The sequence below is a fragment of the Tachypleus tridentatus genome, chromosome 4, assembly GCF_004210375.1.
Source record: "Tachypleus tridentatus isolate NWPU-2018 chromosome 4, ASM421037v1, whole genome shotgun sequence".
Classification (NCBI taxonomy): domain Eukaryota; kingdom Metazoa; phylum Arthropoda; class Merostomata; order Xiphosura; family Limulidae; genus Tachypleus; species Tachypleus tridentatus.
In genome coordinates, this window is record NC_134828.1 from 24,480,048 (window position 1) to 24,499,524 (window position 19,477).

At 34.9% G+C, this 19,477-nt stretch overlaps 1 protein-coding gene across 1 annotated transcript in view; it reads right to left on the reverse strand.

Moving 5' to 3' along the window:
- LOC143248083 (uncharacterized) overlaps positions 1–19,477 on the reverse strand; it is a 44,463-nt gene that overhangs the window by 11,692 nt on the left and 13,294 nt on the right. Inside the window, exons 4-7 of the mRNA XM_076496520.1 lie at positions 15,659–15,792; positions 9,887–9,985; positions 8,132–8,254; positions 6,680–6,771 (exon numbers count right to left, since the gene is read on the reverse strand). Coding sequence (XP_076352635.1) covers positions 6,680–6,771; positions 8,132–8,254; positions 9,887–9,985; positions 15,659–15,792 — 448 coding nt within the window. The remainder of the gene's footprint in view (positions 1–6,679; positions 6,772–8,131; positions 8,255–9,886; positions 9,986–15,658; positions 15,793–19,477) is intronic.

The following is a 19,477-nucleotide window of genomic DNA, read 5'->3' on the forward strand; positions in this document are numbered from 1 at the left end:
CATTTCTTTTTCATTTACAACACACCAGGGGTCTGTCGTAAGTCAAAGAATAAAATTATGTGTCCGTTAACAAATAGACAAGGAAGTACTTACAAATTGAGTTAACAAATGGACATAGTAGTACTTACAAATCGAGTTAACAAATGGACATAGTAGTACTTACAAACTGAGTTAACAAATGGACAAAGAAGTACTTACAAACTGAGTTAACAAATGGACAAAAAAGTGTTTACAAATTGAGTTAACAAATGAACAAAGAAGTGCTTACAAACTGAGTTAACAAATGGACATAGTAGTACTTACAAATCGAGTTAACAAATGGACATAGTAGTACTTACAAACTGAGTTAACAAATGGACAAAGAAGTACTTACAAACTGAGTTAACAAATGGACAAAGAAGTACTTACAAACTGAGTTAACAAATGGACAAAGAAGTACTTACAAACTGAGTTAACAAATGGACATAGTAGTACTTACAAACTGAGTTAACAAATGGACAAAGAAGTACTTACAAACTGAGTTAACAAATGGACAAAGAAGTACTTACAAATCGAGTTAACAAATGGACAAAGAAGTACTTACAAACTGAGTTCACAAATGGACAAAGAAGTACTTACAAACTGAGTTCACAAATGGACAAAAAAGTGTTTACAAATTGAGTTAACAAATGAACAAAGAAGTGCTTACAAATTGAGTTAACAAATGGACATAGTAGTACTTACAAACTGAATTAACAAATGGACAAAGAAATACTTGCAAACTGAGTTAACAAATGGACATAGTAGTACTTACAAACTGAGTTAACAAATGGACAAAGAAGTACTTACAAACTGAGTTAACAAATGGACAAAGAAGTACTTACAAACTAAATTAACAAATGGACAAAGAAGTACTTACAAACTGAGTTAACAAATGGACAAAAAAGTGTTTACAAATTGAGTTAACAAATGAACAAAGAAGTGCTTACAAATTGAGTTAACAAATGGACAAAGAAGTACTAACAAACTGAATTAACAAATGGACATACTAGTACTTACAAATTGAGTTAACAAATGGACATAAAAGTACTTACAAACTGAGTTAACAAATGGACATAGTAGTACTTACAAATTGAGTTAACAAATGGACATAGTAGTACTTACAAACTGAGTTAACAAATGAACAAAGAAGTACTTACAAACTGAGTTAACAAATGGACAAAGAAGTACTTACAAACTAAGTTAACAAATGGACAAAGAAGTACTTACAAACTGAGTTAACAAATGAACAAAGTACTTACAAATTGAGTTAACAAATGGACAAAGAAGTACTTACAAACTGAGTTAACAAATGGACATAGTGGTACTTACAAATTGAGTTAACAAATGGACATAGTAGTACTTACAAACTGAGTTAACAAATGGACAAAGAAGTACTTACAAACTAAGTTAACAAATGAACAAAGAAGTACTTACAAACTGAGTTAACAAATGGACAAAGAAGTACTTACAAACTGAGTTAACAAATGAACAAAGAAGTACTTACAAATTGAGTTAACAAATGGACAAAGAGTACTTACAAACTGAGTTAACAAATGGACATAAAAGTACTTACAAACTGAGTTAACAAATGGACATAAAAGTACTTACAAACTGAGTTAACAAATGGACAAAGAAGTACTTACAAACTGAGTTAACAAATGAACAAAGTACTTACAAATTGAGTTAACAAATGGACAAAGAAGTACTTACAAACTGAGTTAACAAATGGACATAGTAGTACTTACAAATTGAGTTAACAAATGGACATAGTAGTACTTACAAACTGAGTTAACAAATGGACAAAGAAGTACTTACAAACTAAGTTAACAAATGAACAAAGAAGTACTTACAAACTGAGTTAACAAATGGACAAAGAAGTACTTACAAACTAAGTTAACAAATGGACAAAGAAGTACTTACAAACTGAGTTAACAAATGAACAAAGAAGTACTTACAAATTGAGTTAACAAATGGACAAAGAAGTACTTACAAACTGAGTTAACAAATGGACATAAAAGTACTTACAAACTGAGTTAACAAATGGACATAAAAGTACTTACAAACTGAGTTAACAAATGGACATAAAAGTACTTACAAACTGAGTTAACAAATGGACATAAAAGTACTTACAAACTGAGTTAACAAATGGACATAAAAGTACTTACAAACTGAGTTAACAAATGGACATAGTAGTACTTACAAACTGAGTTAACAAATGGACATAGTAGTACTTACAAACTGAGATAACAAATGGACAAAGAAGTACTTACAAACTGAGTTAACAAATGGACAAAGAAGTACTTACAAACTGAGTTAACAAATGGACAAAGAAGTACTTACAAACTGAGTTAACAAATGGACATAGTAGTACTTACAAATCGAGTTAACAAATGGACATAGTAGTACTTACAAACTGAGTTAACAAATGGACATAGTAGTACTTACAAACTGAGTTAACAAATGGACATAGTAGTACTTACAAATCGAGTTAACAAATGGACATAGTAGTACTTACAAACTGAGTTAACGAATGGACAAAGAAGTACTTACAAACTGAGTTAACAAATGGACAAAGAAGTACTTACAAACTGAGTTAACAAATGGACATAAAAGTACTTACAAATTGAGTTAACAAATAAACATAGTAGTACTTACAAACTGAGTTAACAAATGGACATAAAAGTACTTACAAACTGAGTTAACAAATGGACATAGTAGTACTTACAAATTGAGTTAACAAATGGACATAGTAGTACTTACAAACTGAGTTAACAAATGAACAAAGAAGTACTTACAAACTGAGTTAACAAATGGACAAAGAAGTACTTACAAACTAAGTTAACAAATGGACAAAGAAGTACTTACAAACTGAGTTAACAAATGAACAAAGTACTTACAAATTGAGTTAACAAATGGACAAAGAAGTACTTACAAACTGAGTTAACAAATGGACATAGTAGTACTTACAAATTGAGTTAACAAATGGACATAGTAGTACTTACAAACTGAGTTAACAAATGGACAAAGAAGTACTTACAAACTAAGTTAACAAATGAACAAAGAAGTACTTACAAACTGAGTTAACAAATGGACAAAGAAGTACTTACAAACTAAGTTAACAAATGGACAAAGAAGTACTTACAAACTGAGTTAACAAATGGACATAGTAGTACTTACAAACTGAGTTAACAAATGGACATAGTAGTACTTACAAACTGAGTTAACAAATGGACATAAAAGTACTTACAAACTGAGTTAACAAATGGACATAAAAGTACTTACAAACTGAGTTAACAAATGGACATAGTAGTACTTACAAACTGAGTTAACAAATGGACAAAGAAGTACTTACAAACTGAGTTAACAAATGGACAAAGAAGTACTTACAAACTGAGTTAACAAATGGACAAAGAAGTACTTACAAACTAAGTTAACAAATGGACAAAGAAGTACTTACAAACTGAGTTAACAAATGAACAAAGAAGTACTTACAAATTGAGTTAACAAATGGACAAAGAAGTACTTACAAACTGAGTTAACAAATGGACATAAAAGTACTTACAAATTGAGTTAACAAATAAACATAGTAGTACTTACAAACTGAGTTAACAAATGGACATAGTAGTACTTACAAATTAAGTTAACAAATGGACATAGTAGTACTTACAAACTGAGTTAACAAATGAACAAAGAAGTACTTACAAACTGAGTTAACAAATGGACAAAGAAGTACTTACAAACTAAGTTAACAAATGGACAAAGAAGTACTTACAAACTGAGTTAACAAATGAACAAAGTACTTACAAATTGAGTTAACAAATGGACAAAGAAGTACTTACAAACTGAGTTAACAAATGGACATAGTAGTACTTACAAATTGAGTTAACAAATGGACATAGTAGTACTTACAAACTGAGTTAACAAATGGACAAAGAAGTACTTACAAACTAAGTTAACAAATGAACAAAGAAGTACTTACAAACTGAGTTAACAAATGGACAAAGAAGTACTTACAAACTAAGTTAACAAATGGACAAAGAAGTACTTACAAACTGAGTTAACAAATGAACAAAGAAGTACTTACAAATTGAGTTAACAAATGGACAAAGAAGTACTTACAAACTGAGTTAACAAATGGACATAAAAGTACTTACAAACTGAGTTAACAAATGGACATAAAAGTACTTACAAACTGAGTTAACAAATGGACATAAAAGTACTTACAAACTGAGTTAACAAATGGACATAAAAGTACTTACAAACTGAGTTAACAAATGGACATAGTAGTACTTACAAACTGAGTTAACAAATGGACATAGTAGTACTTACAAATCGAGTTAACAAATGGACATAGTAGTACTTACAAACTGAGTTAACGAATGGACAAAGAAGTACTTACAAACTGTGTTAACAAATGGACAAAGAAGTACTTACAAACTGAGTTAACAAATGGACAAAGAAGTACTTACAAATTGAGTTAACAAATGGACAAAGAAGTACTTACAAACTGAGTTAACAAATGGACAAAGAAGTACTTACAAACTGAGTTAACAAATGGACATAAAAGTACTTACGAATTGAGTTAACAAATGGACAAAGAAGTACTTACAAACTGAGTTAACAAATGGACATAAAAGTACTTACAAACTGAGTTAACAAATGGACATAGTAGTACTTACAAATTGAGTTAACAAATGGACATAGTAGTACTTACAAACTGAGTTAACAAATGGACATAGTAGTACTTACAAACTGAGTTAACAAATGGACAAAGAAGTACTTACAAACTGAGTTAACAAATGGACAAAGAAGTACTTACAAACTGAGTTAACAAATGGACAAAGAAGTACTTACAAACTGAGTTAACAAATGGACAAAAAAGTGTTTACAAACTGAGTTAACAAATGGACAAAAAAGTGTTTACAAACTGAGTTAACAAATGGACATAGTAGTACTTACAAACTGAGTTAACAAATGGACAAAGAAGTACTTACAAACTGAGTTAACAAATGGACATAGTAGTACTTACAAATCGAGTTAACAAATGGACATAGTAGTACTTACAAACTGAGTTAACAAATGGACATAGTAGTACTTACAAACTGAGTTAACAAATGGACATAGTAGTACTTACAAATCGAGTTAACAAATGGACATAGTAGTACTTACAAACTGAGTTAACGAATGGACAAAGAAGTACTTACAAACTGAGTTAACAAATGGACAAAGAAGTACTTACAAACTGAGTTAACAAATGGACAAAGAAGTACTTACAAATTGAGTTAACAAATGGACAAAGAAGTACTTACAAATTGAGTTAACAAATGGACATAAAAGTACTTACAAATTGAGTTAACAAATGGACATAGTAGTACTTACAAACTGAGTTAACAAATGGACATAAAAGTACTTACAAACTGAGTTAACAAATGGACATAGTAGTACTTACAAATTGAGTTAACAAATGGACATAGTAGTACTTACAAACTGAGTTAACAAATGGACATAGTAGTACTTACAAACTGAGTTAACAAATGGACAAAGAAGTACTTACAAACTGAGTTAACAAATGGACAAAGAAGTACTTACAAACTGAGTTAACAAATGGACAAAGAAGTACTTACAAACTGAGTTAACAAATGGACAAAGAAGTACTTACAAACTGAGTTAACAAATGGACAAAAAAGTGCTTACAAATTGAGTTAACAAATGGACAAAGAAGTGTTTACAAATTGAGTTAACAAATGAACAAAGAAGTGCTTACAAATTGAGTTAACAAATGGACATAGTAGTACTTACAAACTGAGTTAACAAATGGACATAAAAGTACTTACAAACTGAGTTAACAAATGGACATAGTAGTACTTACAAATTGAGTTAACAAATGGACATAGTAGTACTTACAAACTGAGTTAACAAATGGACAAAGAAGTACTTACAAACTGAGTTAACAAATGAACAAAGAAGTACTTACAAACTGAGTTAACAAATGGACAAAGAAGTACTTACAAACTAAGTTAACAAATGGACAAAGAAGTACTTACAAACTGAGTTAACAAATGGACAAAGAAGTACTTACAAACTGAGTTAACAAATGGACAAAGAAGTACTTACAAACTGAGTTAACAAATGGACATAGTAGTACTTACAAATTGAGTTAACAAATGGACAAAGAAGTACTTACAAACTAAGTTAACAAATGGACATAAAAGTACTTACAAACTGAGTTAACAAATGGACATAAAAGTACTTACAAACTGAGTTAACAAATGGACATAAAAGTACTTACAAACTGAGTTAACAAATGGACAAAGAAGTACTTACAAATTGAGTTAACAAATGGACATAGTAGTACTTACAAACTGAGTTAACAAATGGACATAAAAGTACTTACAAACTGAGTTAACAAATGGACATAAAAGTACTTACAAATTGAGTTAACAAATGGACATAGTAGTACTTACAAACTGAGTTAACAAATGAACAAAGAAGTACTTACAAATTGAGTTAACAAATGGACATAAAAGTACTTACAAACTAAGTTAACAAGAAATCAGATCTGAAAATCACTTAATGACTAAAATGTATTAATTTCTTTTTTCCATTCTTGTAAGTCTGTTAATTTTGTGACATTCTTGTAAGTGTTTCACTGACTCACCTGAATAATTCTCCAGTAAAGAACGTAATCATCTGATAATTCTTTACGCGAATATTTACTCAAATCCACCATCGTGGATTTGACTGGAGATTCTAGAAAAACACCAGAAAAAAACTGACATTAGAAATATTAATTGTAACATGTAATGAAACATTAATTTAAAAACAAAATCAAGACTTTTAATAGACCAAAACCCATTATTCATAATTTACATTGTTAATATATTAACTGGGTGTTCAACTCCTGTGAGATTAGGGTGAGAGATTTCTACTTAGTGCCCAAGGGGTTTTTATTTCGTTATGTTTTGAATATCAGTACAAAACTACATAAAAACTAAATTTCATGGTTTCTCTTACAATGAGTTTGACAACACAAAAACTAGATGCCATAGCTTCCCTCATTTTGAAACAAACTACATGAGGGTTCGATGCACTTTACTTCTGATTTGAAATAACACTCAAGAGAGAAGGCAGCTTGTCAACAGCAACGTTTAGGACATTCTATTCGAATAGTGGGATTGTCCATCACTTTTATAATACATCCACGGCCTTAGCGTGCAGAACGGTAACGAGACATGAACCATGGATCCTCGAATCCACAGTCCGACACATTAACAACTACTAGAGCATGATAGTGCACGCCTTAATTACATTTATTACCGAGCCATACTCTGATTAAACTGACATCATACCTTCTGATTGCGATATTACCTTGCTAGTAATGTTTAATTCTGCAGGTTGGTATTGATTGTTTGTTTTTGAATTTCGCGCTAAGCCTCACGAGGGCTATCTGCGCTAGCCGTCCATAATTTAACAGTGTAAGACTAGAGGCAAGGCAGCTAGTCATCACCACCCACCGCCGACTCTTGGGCTACTCTTTTACCAACGAATAGTGGGATTGACCGTCACATAATAACGCCCCCACGGCTGAAAGGGCGAGCATGTTTGGTGCGACGGGGATTCGAACCCGCGACCCTCGGATTACGAGTCAAACGCCTTAACCACCAGGCCATGCTGGGCCTAGGTTGGTATTTCTGGCTGCATTTTACTATAATACGAAGTGCCTCAGATGGACTGTTTATTAATTGTTTATGTTATTATTTCTATTTCAGATCTTTACAGTGGGATGTCTGCATTTTATCCACTGTGGGGAATCGAACCGCAAATTTTAGCATTGTACGTCCGGAAGGTTACCGCTGGCCCACCATGGGACTATTAATTATTTACCATTGTTGTTTATTTATTGGAAATAAATTCACGCTTTGTGAAAGAGGGTAAAAAACATATTATTTATAAGTTACTAGTTAGTTAACTGCTAATCAGAAAAGAAAAAAAAACCACTCTGAAATTATCGTACAGTTTATTTCTCGGAAATAATTCGACACTTAAACTTAAGAGCAACAAAATCGAACAAACCGCAGAAGAAGAACATAACATCCAAGGATATATTTACCATTGTTGCAATTCTCTCCAAACCATCCTGTCTGACAGAAGCATTGCAGTTTAGGAAATGTTGTACTGTCGACGTTGACGCACTTACCGTGAGAACCACAGTCGCTATCTGACCAGCACTCGTCTGCAATTTGGAATAACACACAAAAAAAGCGTCATAGCATTTCAGTTAACCTAAGAACCAATACACCTATGATACGCAAAAACAGTCATTTGTAATAATTTCAATTCTGAAAAATCTAAAAACAAAGTGAATCTTTTACCTACGTAAAATCGCTGTTATGTGTTTATTTTTTTTTAAAAAGTTTATCCCGTATTCCGTATAAATTAATAGAATCTACTTGTTTATACTTGTACGTATTGTCGACGGTGGATTCGGCAGATAGCTCAACGTGGCTTTGCTATAAGAAAGATCAAACACACTCACGTGCTGCAGATCGTTTTGATATAACTTTATTAAAATCATGTTATGCCGCATTTTGCTTTTCTTCAACTTTATTAGGCTGCACTTATTAATGAATTAATTGATCCATATTTATTACTATAATCAACAACATATGAATTTAGAACAAAGTTTTCTTTCTTACTATCAACACATTATTTTCTTACTTCGCCTCTCTATCGATGTGTCTGTTCTCTCTCACACTTACGGGCTTTTTATTTTCTTCCCATGCAAATAGGTCCCTTTCTTTCTGACCATAAACTCCTGTTTTCCATAAGTAGGATCATAACGATTTATAGTCATAGGGGGCTCTGTAATTTTTACATCAGATAAACAAGAAAGGCGGTCGATTCTTCCAGTAATTTCATAACCACACAGAGCGGCGTAATCCCTAACGAACTGACCAATAAATTCATGTTCCTTAGGCTTAACTTTCTAACAGTAGCTGCAATCAAATGACAACAACGTCTGGTTATTGAACTTGTCCTTAAGTGACTCTGCATACCTGTAGTTGCAAATTCGCCAGAGTTGTGTTCGTTCGTTTAAGCAGGCAAGTGCGCAAGTACAACTGTAGCTTTACAAGTTCTCCAATTTATCACTCATTTACCGAAGAAGAGTTGGGGCTGCTTTTTTGCCTTTAATTGTAAGAAAACTGAGATTGTTCTAATTTATTAGACTGTATATATTTCTCAACGTAATAAGATTTTTCTTTTCTTGATGCCTTGCATTGTTTTAATTATCTACGTGTAATAGAAAGTGTTAGATGCAAAAATAATGGTGCAATTTAAGCAGTATCTGTACTAAAAACAAGCCCACCTGAAATGTTACAACAATTTGTTTGTTTTTTGAATTTCGCACAAAGCTACTCGAGGGCTATCTGCGCTAGCCGTCCCTAATTTAGCAGTGTAAGACTAGAGGGAAGGCAGCTAGTCATCACCACCCACCGCCAACTCTTGGGTCACTCTTTTACCAACGAATAGTGCGATTAATCGTAACCTTATAACGCCCCCACGGCTGAAAGGGCGAGCATGTTTGGCGCGACGGGGATGCGAACCCGTGACCCTCGGATTACGAGTCACACGCCTTAACACGCTTGGCCATGCAGGGGCCTGTGTTACAACAGAGCAGCTCGATTTTAATTATCGATATTATACAATTTCGTAAAGTTAATCGTTTATTATCCCCGAGAGTATTTAGCGACATCTATTGGTGATTTTTCGATCATTAATAAAAGTTTTTTTTTTTTCTTCACTCCACTAACTGTACACATCTCAAGAAATGAATAATTTCTACAAAATGATGCAAGAAACTCACCCAAGTACTGGCATACGTTTCCAGAGTAGAGCCTGTCACAAACACAGCGGCCCTCTTCTAGTCTTCCATGACTAGAACACACTTCATTAATTTCAGATTCTGTAAAAGTTAACAGGCCCAGTTTATTAGAAATATTTAGGGTAATCTGTATTAAGACAATAATTATGTTAAACTCCTCTGCCTGAGAATTAAAATGTCTTCGCCTCCGACTTCAGTTTCTATAAAAACGTCTTTTAAATGTAATTTTTAAACATTACAACTGACATCGGGCAGCAATGTTCATACCACAACCACGTACGAATAATGTTTCAATGAATATCAAACATAACATTGGTTCTGTGGTTATGAATATTTACTATGTTCCCATGGGTATAAACCTTTATTATAACTAATGTTTCCATGATTACTATGTTACCCCAGGTTTAATGAATGTTTTTATACGGGGTAAAGCTGAGTAGTTTTACATTCGTATATCCACGCCCTCCACCAAATGAGCGGTAAGCTAAAATTCAGGGTTTCATTCCTGCATCACTGTGCATATATGGCCGCCTTTATTTGTTTTCATTACAAAGGAACTTGCTGGTAAATTATTCTGTTCGCTCAAAGCTGATATAAAGTTTGAAGAAACTTTTAACAAATAACATTTTTCCTGAGAAACTTTACAAAACTGAACAAGGGGATTTCTGAACTACAAGTATTTTAGGGTAACAATGAAAATTAAAACACTGTTCAGGATACAGTTTTGAGCCTACTATAGGCACTTTGTAGTAACTACGAAACATTAAAACACTGGACACAAAACAGTTTTGAGCCTAATATAGGCACTTTGTAGTAACTATGAAACATTAAAACACTGGACACGAACCAGTTTTTAGCCCAATATAGGTACTTTATAGTAGTTATGAAACATTAATACATTGGACACGAACCAGTTTTGAGCCCAATATAGGTACTTTAGAGTAGTTATGAAACATTAAAACACTGGACAAGAAGAGTTTTGAGCCCAATATAGGTACTTTAGAGTAGTTATTAAACATTAAAACACTGGACAAGAAGAGTTTTGAGCCCAATATTGGTACTTTAGAGTAGTTATTAAACATTAAAACACTGGACAAGAAGAGTTTTGAGCCCAATATAGGAACTTTAGAGTAGTTATGAAACATTAAAACACTGGACACGAAACAGTGACAATGAATTGTTTGTTTGAAATCAAATATAAAGCTACAAAATGGACTATCTGTTAACGAAACCGAGAATTTTGACCTTAGGCATTAAAGTATATTTCATAAAAGAAGTTTCTACTTAGTTTCATTAAGCGAACCTTTAAACTGACAACACGAACAAGGTCAAGATAAAGTTTGGTGTGTTTTGTATTTCGCGCAAAGCTATACGAGGGCTATCTGCGCTAGCAGGCCCTAATTTTGCAGCGTAAGTCTAGAGGCAAGGCAGCTAGTCAACACCACCCACCGCCAACTCTTGGGCTACTCTTTAACCAAAGAATAGTGGGATTGACCGGTATATTATAACGCCCCCACGGCTGAAAGGGCGAGCATGTTTGGTGTGTCGAGATAAAGATTAATACCAGAGTTACTTAAACTAATTAAACACTTACATCCTTCCAGACTATTTATAATAATTGTTAAATGGAATACGTTTCAACTTTATATCAAATGGAATGCAAGATACACGACATAATACGTGAACCAGTTAAGGTATTCAAAGCATATATTTCTGTGAATTTCAATTATAGATGTCCAGGGTTGAAAGATCCTTGATCGATTACTCAGTTATTGATTGATTACTGCTGATGAATGAAGCTCTTTTTTTTTTATAAATTCTAACTTTTCAGGTATTTAAAGAACATGAGTTTTGTGGTCACCTGCTAAGGGTCAAATTCAGAAAATATGTTGTTCAGGCACAAAGCTACATAGTAGATAAACTGCGATCTGTCCAACCTAGAGGGACAAAAACCGAGATTTTTAGCTTTCTAAGTCTGTAAACTTACCGTTGAACCATCAGGGGATAAACTGTTACTATAGTCGTGTCGTAGAAATAGATTAAAGGATTTAAAAGGAATAGGAGACAATAAACTGGATGCAATTATATATATCTGTAAAATTTCCCATTAAAAGTTTACTCTAAAAAAAAAAGCCAAGTTACTAATGAGTACCGCATGTTTTCTTAAAAGTAAAAATGTTGATGTTGATACATTTGTTTCAGCAAAATAAAACAAGACAACGAGGTTTGGGGTAACAGGATGAAGTAGTGTAGAAAATACACTGAATAACGAATTTTATACAATGATTTATTCAGGCCTGCAGTCTTTAACAGGTCTGCGAATGGCCTAATGGTTAAAATGCAAGACTGTGGATCGAAGGGTCCATGGTTTGCACCCCCTTTCTGAAAAAATATGTTCAGCGCTTTCGGGCCGTAGGTGTGTTATAAGAATGACGGTCAACTACCATTATTAAAGTTGCCCAACAGTCGATAAAAGGTACTATTAATTAGGTTTGGTTTGGTTTGTTTTCAATTTCGCGCAAAGCTACTCGAGGGCTATCTACGCTAGCCGGCCATAATTTAGCAGTGTAAGGCTAGAGGGAAGGCAGTTAGTCATCACCCACTGCCAACTCTTGGGTTATTCTTTTCTAACGAATAATGGAATTGACCGTCACATTATAGCGCTCCCACGGCTGAAAGGGCGAGCATGTTTGGTGCGACGGGGATATTAATTAGGTGTCTTCCCTTTAGTCTATTAGCTAACCCTAAAGTGCCAGGGTATCGTATGTAATACACAGCGACATTTATTTAATATGCAGCCGACACTTTGGTTTAAGAAACAAATGAATAAAAAAATAATTTTTAGATTTTGCAAGTGTACTTCATTAAATTTTTAGCATACGGCAAACCGGACTCCCAGAAATGTACTATATAAAGGACAATATATTAAAACGATAGTTATCAGGAATTATTTAATGTTTGTTGAAACTGGTTATATTATGTGCAACTAAAATGCAGCACAGTAAAAAAGTGTGTCGAGAATAATTTAAAACTTAATCTAGTTTTATGATACTTTTATGAAAATAAAATCATACACAGTTTCGGTTACTTCAGAGCAAGTAACTCTACCTACAAATTTTGACCTAATTTTCACATAGAGTTTTGTGTTATTACATAGAGTCTTGAAGTTATTATAATCACATATATTTCAACTTCACGTAACCCAGTTTGGGTCTCAAACTATTTGAAACAAATGACCACACACAGTCAAACGCGCCTAGATTTCGCAAGGTCCAGTACAAGGCTTAGACAGTTTAGAACAAATGACCACAGAGTCACATGCGCCTAGATTTCGCAAGATCCAGTACAAGGATTAGACAGTTTAGAACAAATGATCACATATGGTCAAATGCACCTAGATTCTAGAAAATCCAATACGAGGCTTAAACCGTTCAGAACAAATGGCCAAACATAGCCAAAAGGGCATAGACTCCACGTGGTTCAATTTGAAGATGAGACAATTCAAAACAAGTGCCAACTAAAAGATAAATACATTTAGATTCCATACAAACCAACTTGAGACTTACACAGTTTTAGAAAGAATGTGGAGCGCAGATCGCCCTTTTGTAGTGTTGCGCGAAATTTAAAAAAACAAACAAATAAACCTAGAATTTGGAATGAATAAACGGGGATATGTAGAATTTAGTGCTAGGCGTTATTAGGCATCAGCTGATACTGGTAGTTAAGATGCTACAACATTAGTCCAAGAAAGGGAAGAGAACCATTAGCCGCATAAGAGTCCAGGTAACAAAATAAAATACACTATGAAGAACTTGGTTAACACCCCGACACTATTTTATCACCAACAACACCTGAATATACGTTAGTCTGGCAGCTCTGGCCCAAATGTTTGGTAGAAAGAAGATGAAAACACCAACGTTTCGATACAGACACGCGATAAAATTATTTTGCATATACAGTAAACGTAGGTGTACAATTCTCATTTTATATAGTGGCGCCATCTATAAAATCGACCTCCAAAAATTTTTCTTCCATGGAAATGGACCTAAATCTCTATTCAGTATTACTGTTTTTCACAATTTATAACGATTATCTTACATTTAATTCGTTTCTTAACATCATTCGTTTGAGTAGTTTTAAATTGTCCCAATCAACGACCTGTAAAAAGTTCGCCACGTGTCGTAAAGTGGTGGCGAAGTATAACTTAATTTCTTCATGGTCGACTTAATTTCGTCAACTGGATTCTTATGTTGTTACTGATTTTCTGCTCTTATCTCAAATAATATAAGAATTCTTTACTTGATAGCATAGGTGAGGTCCATGAATCTCCAGGATTGTAACTTTTCAGTGTCATAACTACAAAGAATGTACATTATTTTCTTATAACTGTAATTAGGATTCTGGATGATTCACCCCCACACACAATTTCTGGGGCTCTGGTGACATTCTTATTCAAGTGGGTCTGTTGTATATTTCACGTCAGGTCCATGTGATTCCTGCCTTAGTGAGCTCTTCCCACGTAATTGACTGATTAAGTTAGAACAACAACTTAAACTGTAAAATTTAAAAACAAATTAAATATAGGAGAACCGTTGCAAATTGTTAAAAATGTATTCTCAAGATAGCTGGTATGCGTATTAAAACTTTAATTAAAATAAAGTACAGGTCAACCTGAAAATGACCTAACAAGGTCGAAACGTTGTTCTGTACTTATTTTAGTTAAGTTCTAAGACCCATATCAACCGTCTTGAGAATACATTTTTACTTCAAATGGGTTTTTCGTCATCACGAAATTGTTAAAAAATGATATTGAATAGAGATATAGGGCCAGGTGGCACAAATGTAAATTTTTGGAAGTCTATTTTATAGATGGCACCACTGTATAAGATGCAAATTGTACACCTATATTCACTATATATATATTTTTCCTTCGGCTTCTGAAGATGGGAGAGTTTGGTTTCTTTTGAATTTTGCGCAAAGTTACCCAAAGGCTATCTGCGCTAGCCGTCCTTAATTTAGCAGGCCCGGCATGGCCAAGCGTGTTAAGGCGTGCGACTCGTAATCTGAGGGTCGCGGGTTTGCATCCCGGTCGCGCCAAACATGTTCGCCCTTTCAGCCGTGAGGGCGTTATAATGTTACGGTTAATCCCACTATTCGTTGATAAAAAGAGTAGCCCAAGAGTTGGCGGTGGGTGGTGATGACTAGCTGCCTTCCCTCTAGTCTTACACTGCTAAATTAAGGACGGCTAGCACAGATAGCCCTCGAGTAGCTTTGTGCGAAATTCCAAGACAAACAAATAATTTAGCAGTGCAAGACTAGAGGGAAGGCAACTAGTCATCACCGCCAACTCTTAGGCTACTGTTTTACCAACGAATAGTGGGGCTGACCGTAACACTATAACACCCCCCATGGCTAAAAGGACGAGCATATTTGGTGAGACGGGGATTCGAACCCACGACCCTCAAAATACGAGTCGAGTGCCTTAACCACTTAAGATGTTAGAGATTAATCTAACGAAACACCTAGAAAGATTTTTTTAAAACGTACACTTTCTGCTTTTAACTTTATGCGAATAAATCGCTGTGTACGTCATCGTAATGGTGTTACCTTAACTAACTACTGATATTCCAGCAGACCGTTAATAACAAATGCGTAGGTTCGATATAGAAACTAATATCACGATCAACCTGATAGGTTCTATAAAAAAAATAATAAAGTATGAACAGTACTTCAGATCAGTTTTAAGCCACTCACCTGGCACAACGTCAACGTCGGCACAGCTCCAGAACAAATACTGACTGCCCCACTCTCGAGCCTGACGTAACAAACGAATCGTACAACCTTTACAGGTCAGTGTTTTGGGCAGCATGACCGTGTAACCTTGAGCCCTGCGAGGACAGAAGTGAAAATAGTTTTAAGTTTCTGAAACGGGAAAACTAATACATGAATATATGTACAACTCAAAAAATCGCAAGAGTGTACATATTTCTGACAATAATTGTCCACAAAAATAAAACAATATATTTAGTTGTAAAATATTTTAACACCTATTATATTCAGGAGCCTTCATGGTGCCTGTTTTATGTAAGTATGTTGTTGTACATCTATTAGGTGAGCGTATCTCATAATAGTGGTCGGTACGACACGTGTCTAATTATACACGTTTCGCTGAGGATTTGTTGCAAAGTTTGACTGTCTTTGTCTGTGATTTGTTACTAACATTGTCTTGTATAAGTACTTCACGCTTCAGTGCTTTTTCAAATTATCAGGTTTGATCAACTTAATTAAAGCTGGCCAGAGAGATAAAATAAAAAAAACAATTAATATCTGACTATCCATTTTGTTATTTGTTATCTTACTTTGCCTTTAATGTTTTCTGAAAGGTTAAATTTTAGCAAATATACTTGATTAGAAATTCTGATATTTTTTTTCTATCTACAAGAAATTTGTAGTGTTTACTTCCGCCGCGAGGGCAACGGTAAATTTACGGATCTAGAACGCTAAAAGCAGAGGTTCGATTCCCTTCGGTGGACTGAGCAGATAGCCCGATGTGGCTTTGCTATAAGAAAACACACAAACACGTTTACTGAAAGCTAGCCACATTTCGTGAAAATACATGAATCGTTTCGGACGCTGTATCAATACAGTCGTATCACGGCTTCATGATACCATGTTCATGTTGTATCGCCACGCCTTTAATATTTATATTCGAAAAAATACTGTCGTATCTTTATACTAGAAGGTTTTCGAATAATATTTTATAAATTTTGTTTCCCATGGAAGCTGAGCGACAAACTTGATTACTTATAACTTTTAAATTCGAGGTTCGATTTCTTCCTACAGTAGGCACAACGCAAAAACTCAATGTGCAATTGTACGTTTATAATTGATTAAATGTTAAGATGAATTTGTAAAAATGCGTCAACTGGTAATTACCACATGGTAATCCGTTCACGATACTCGGAGAAGAATTTTACTCAATTAATTCCCGCTGCTTTCCAGCGAAGCTACGTGTAAAGGCGTGTGTGTTTTTCTTATAGCAAAGCCACAAAGGGCTATCTGCTCAGCCCACCGAGGGGAATCGAACCCCTGATTTTAGCGTTGTAAATCCGGAGACATACCGCTGCATTAGCGGGGGGCTTATAAATGTCAAACATTGTCAGATTGAAAAAAGTGTGTGTTTTTATTATAGCAAAGCCACATCGGGCTATCTGTTGAGCTCACCGAGGGGAATCGAACCCCTGATTTTAGCGTTATAAATCCAGAGACATACCGCTGTACTAGCGGTGGGCAAAATGTGTTTTTTGTTGTAACAAAGCCACATCGGGCTATCTGCTGAGCCCACCGAGGGGAATCGAACCCCTGATTTTAGCATTGTAAATCTGGAGACATACCGCTGTACTATCGGGGGGCAACGTGTGAAGGCAAACATTAATAAACGGTTCACTTAACTCGTTACAGACTACATGGTAATATCTATAGTTTTAATATTTTTTATTTTTATCCAATACGATGTTGACGTGTTTTTTTTAATTAACCAGTAACTCTCACTGTACTTAAGATTATTTGATCACCCAGATATTTATTATGACTAAATAAAAATTACGTGCACATGCAAATCCGTTATAACATCCATAATGAAGTAACCCGTTTTTTGTTGTTTTTTTTTTACTTTGCGTTCGATGAATCGTACCTTTACGAAAGGGTGTGATCTATTGTTCTTGTTGGTCTGAAATTACGCACAAAGCTACACAGTGGGCTATCTGTGCTCTGCCCACCACGGGTATCGAAACCCGGTTTTTGCCGATGCGAGTCCGTAGACATAAAGCTGTGTCACTGGAGGGGGGTCGGTTGTGGTTTAATGCACCAATATATTGAATAATATATTCAAATGTTGACCTGTTTCTTTTTTTTTTTTTCTAAGACGGAAGCATAAAGATAAAATATTGGGAAAGAAATAACGGATACTAATTTTACAAGATAAACTGTGTAGTTTGGAGGTTGTTTTTTTTAATATGGACTGATAATATCGACGAAGTATTTAATAAATGCACTGCTACACTTGGTAATAACACCTATACAGACGCACGCACACACATTAGTTCATTGCACTGAATATAACACTGCCTTATTTACTTATTTGTTTGACCTGGGCATGTTACAGAAGTTGCCAAAAACATTCGCTTCGTACTTTGTTACCGTAGATAGCACATAATTTTCAAAATGTCTGAGCCTCATCAAGCTACGAAGAAAATGGAAAAAAATAAATTAAATGCGAGACACTACTGTTTATTTATTTATTTATGTTTTTGTGGCAGCCGGACACGAATCGTGATTAATCCGACTTACGTTACATAACTGACCACTTCTTCACGCCTTGCCCTTGGAAGAAGTGATTTTTGAAATGTTATTTTGAAAGGAAGTGATAGTCACGTGGTTAAACTACCACGAGTAGCGAGTGTGGTAACAGAAGTTGCTAGGGTTACAACAAGATGTTCCAAAAATTTAGCGTAAAAGTAACTATTCACGTAGGCCTCACGTTGGTATGTTACATAAGCAGTAATATGTGTATAATATTATGTAAACGACATAAGACTACAACATTTTGAGGAATGCATGTTATAATTCCAGAATCCTGTATTACGGGGGCTGTTAAAAAAATACGCGGACTGGCGTCATAAAACAAAATGTACTTTATTTAGAAGTTACAGGTCTGGGACCCCTTCAAAGTACTCTCCTCCCCAACGCACACACTTATCCCAACGGTGTTTCCACTTGTTGAAACAGTTCTGGTACGCTTCTTTTGTAATGTCCTCCAGCTCCTTCGTCGCATTTGCCTTAATCTCGGGAATCGTCTCAAATCTTCTTCCTTTCAAGGGTCTTGTGAGTTTGGGGAACAAGAAAAAATCGCAAGGAGCAAGGTCAGGTGAGAGTAGTGGGGTGGGGAAGAACAGTGATCGAGTGTTTGGCCAAAAACTCACGAGTTCTGAGGCACAAATTTCGCATCAACGCGGTGCATCTTCAATTTTTCGGTCAAAATCTCGTAACAAGTTCCAACTGATATCCCACACTCTTCAGCAAGCTCCCTGACAGTCAGACGTCGATTTGCCCTCACCAGGGTGTTGATTTTGTCGACGTGTGGGTCGTCAGTTGACGTGGAAGGACGTCCAGGACGCTCATCATCTTCAATGGACTGTCGACCATCCTTAAAACGTTCATGCCACTTGAAACATGCCGTACGCTTCATAGCAACATCACCGTAAGCCGTGTTAAGCATAGCAAAAGTTTCAGTCGCAGATTTTCCAAGTTTAACACAAAATTTCACAGCAAGTCGTTGCTTCTTCAGGTCATTCATTCTGAAATCCGCCAAACGAAAAAAATCGCACTTCACTTAAAACCGCGTAGCTAATACACAAATGAAGATATCTGCAATCGGGAAATGGCATCGTAATCAGCTGATCTGTGCAAACCTAGCGACACCAAGTGGATTCCCCTGGAACCAACTGGAGCCGCGCAATTCAAACAGTCCGCGTATTTTTTGAACAGACCTCGTATTGTTATCCATAATTAAAA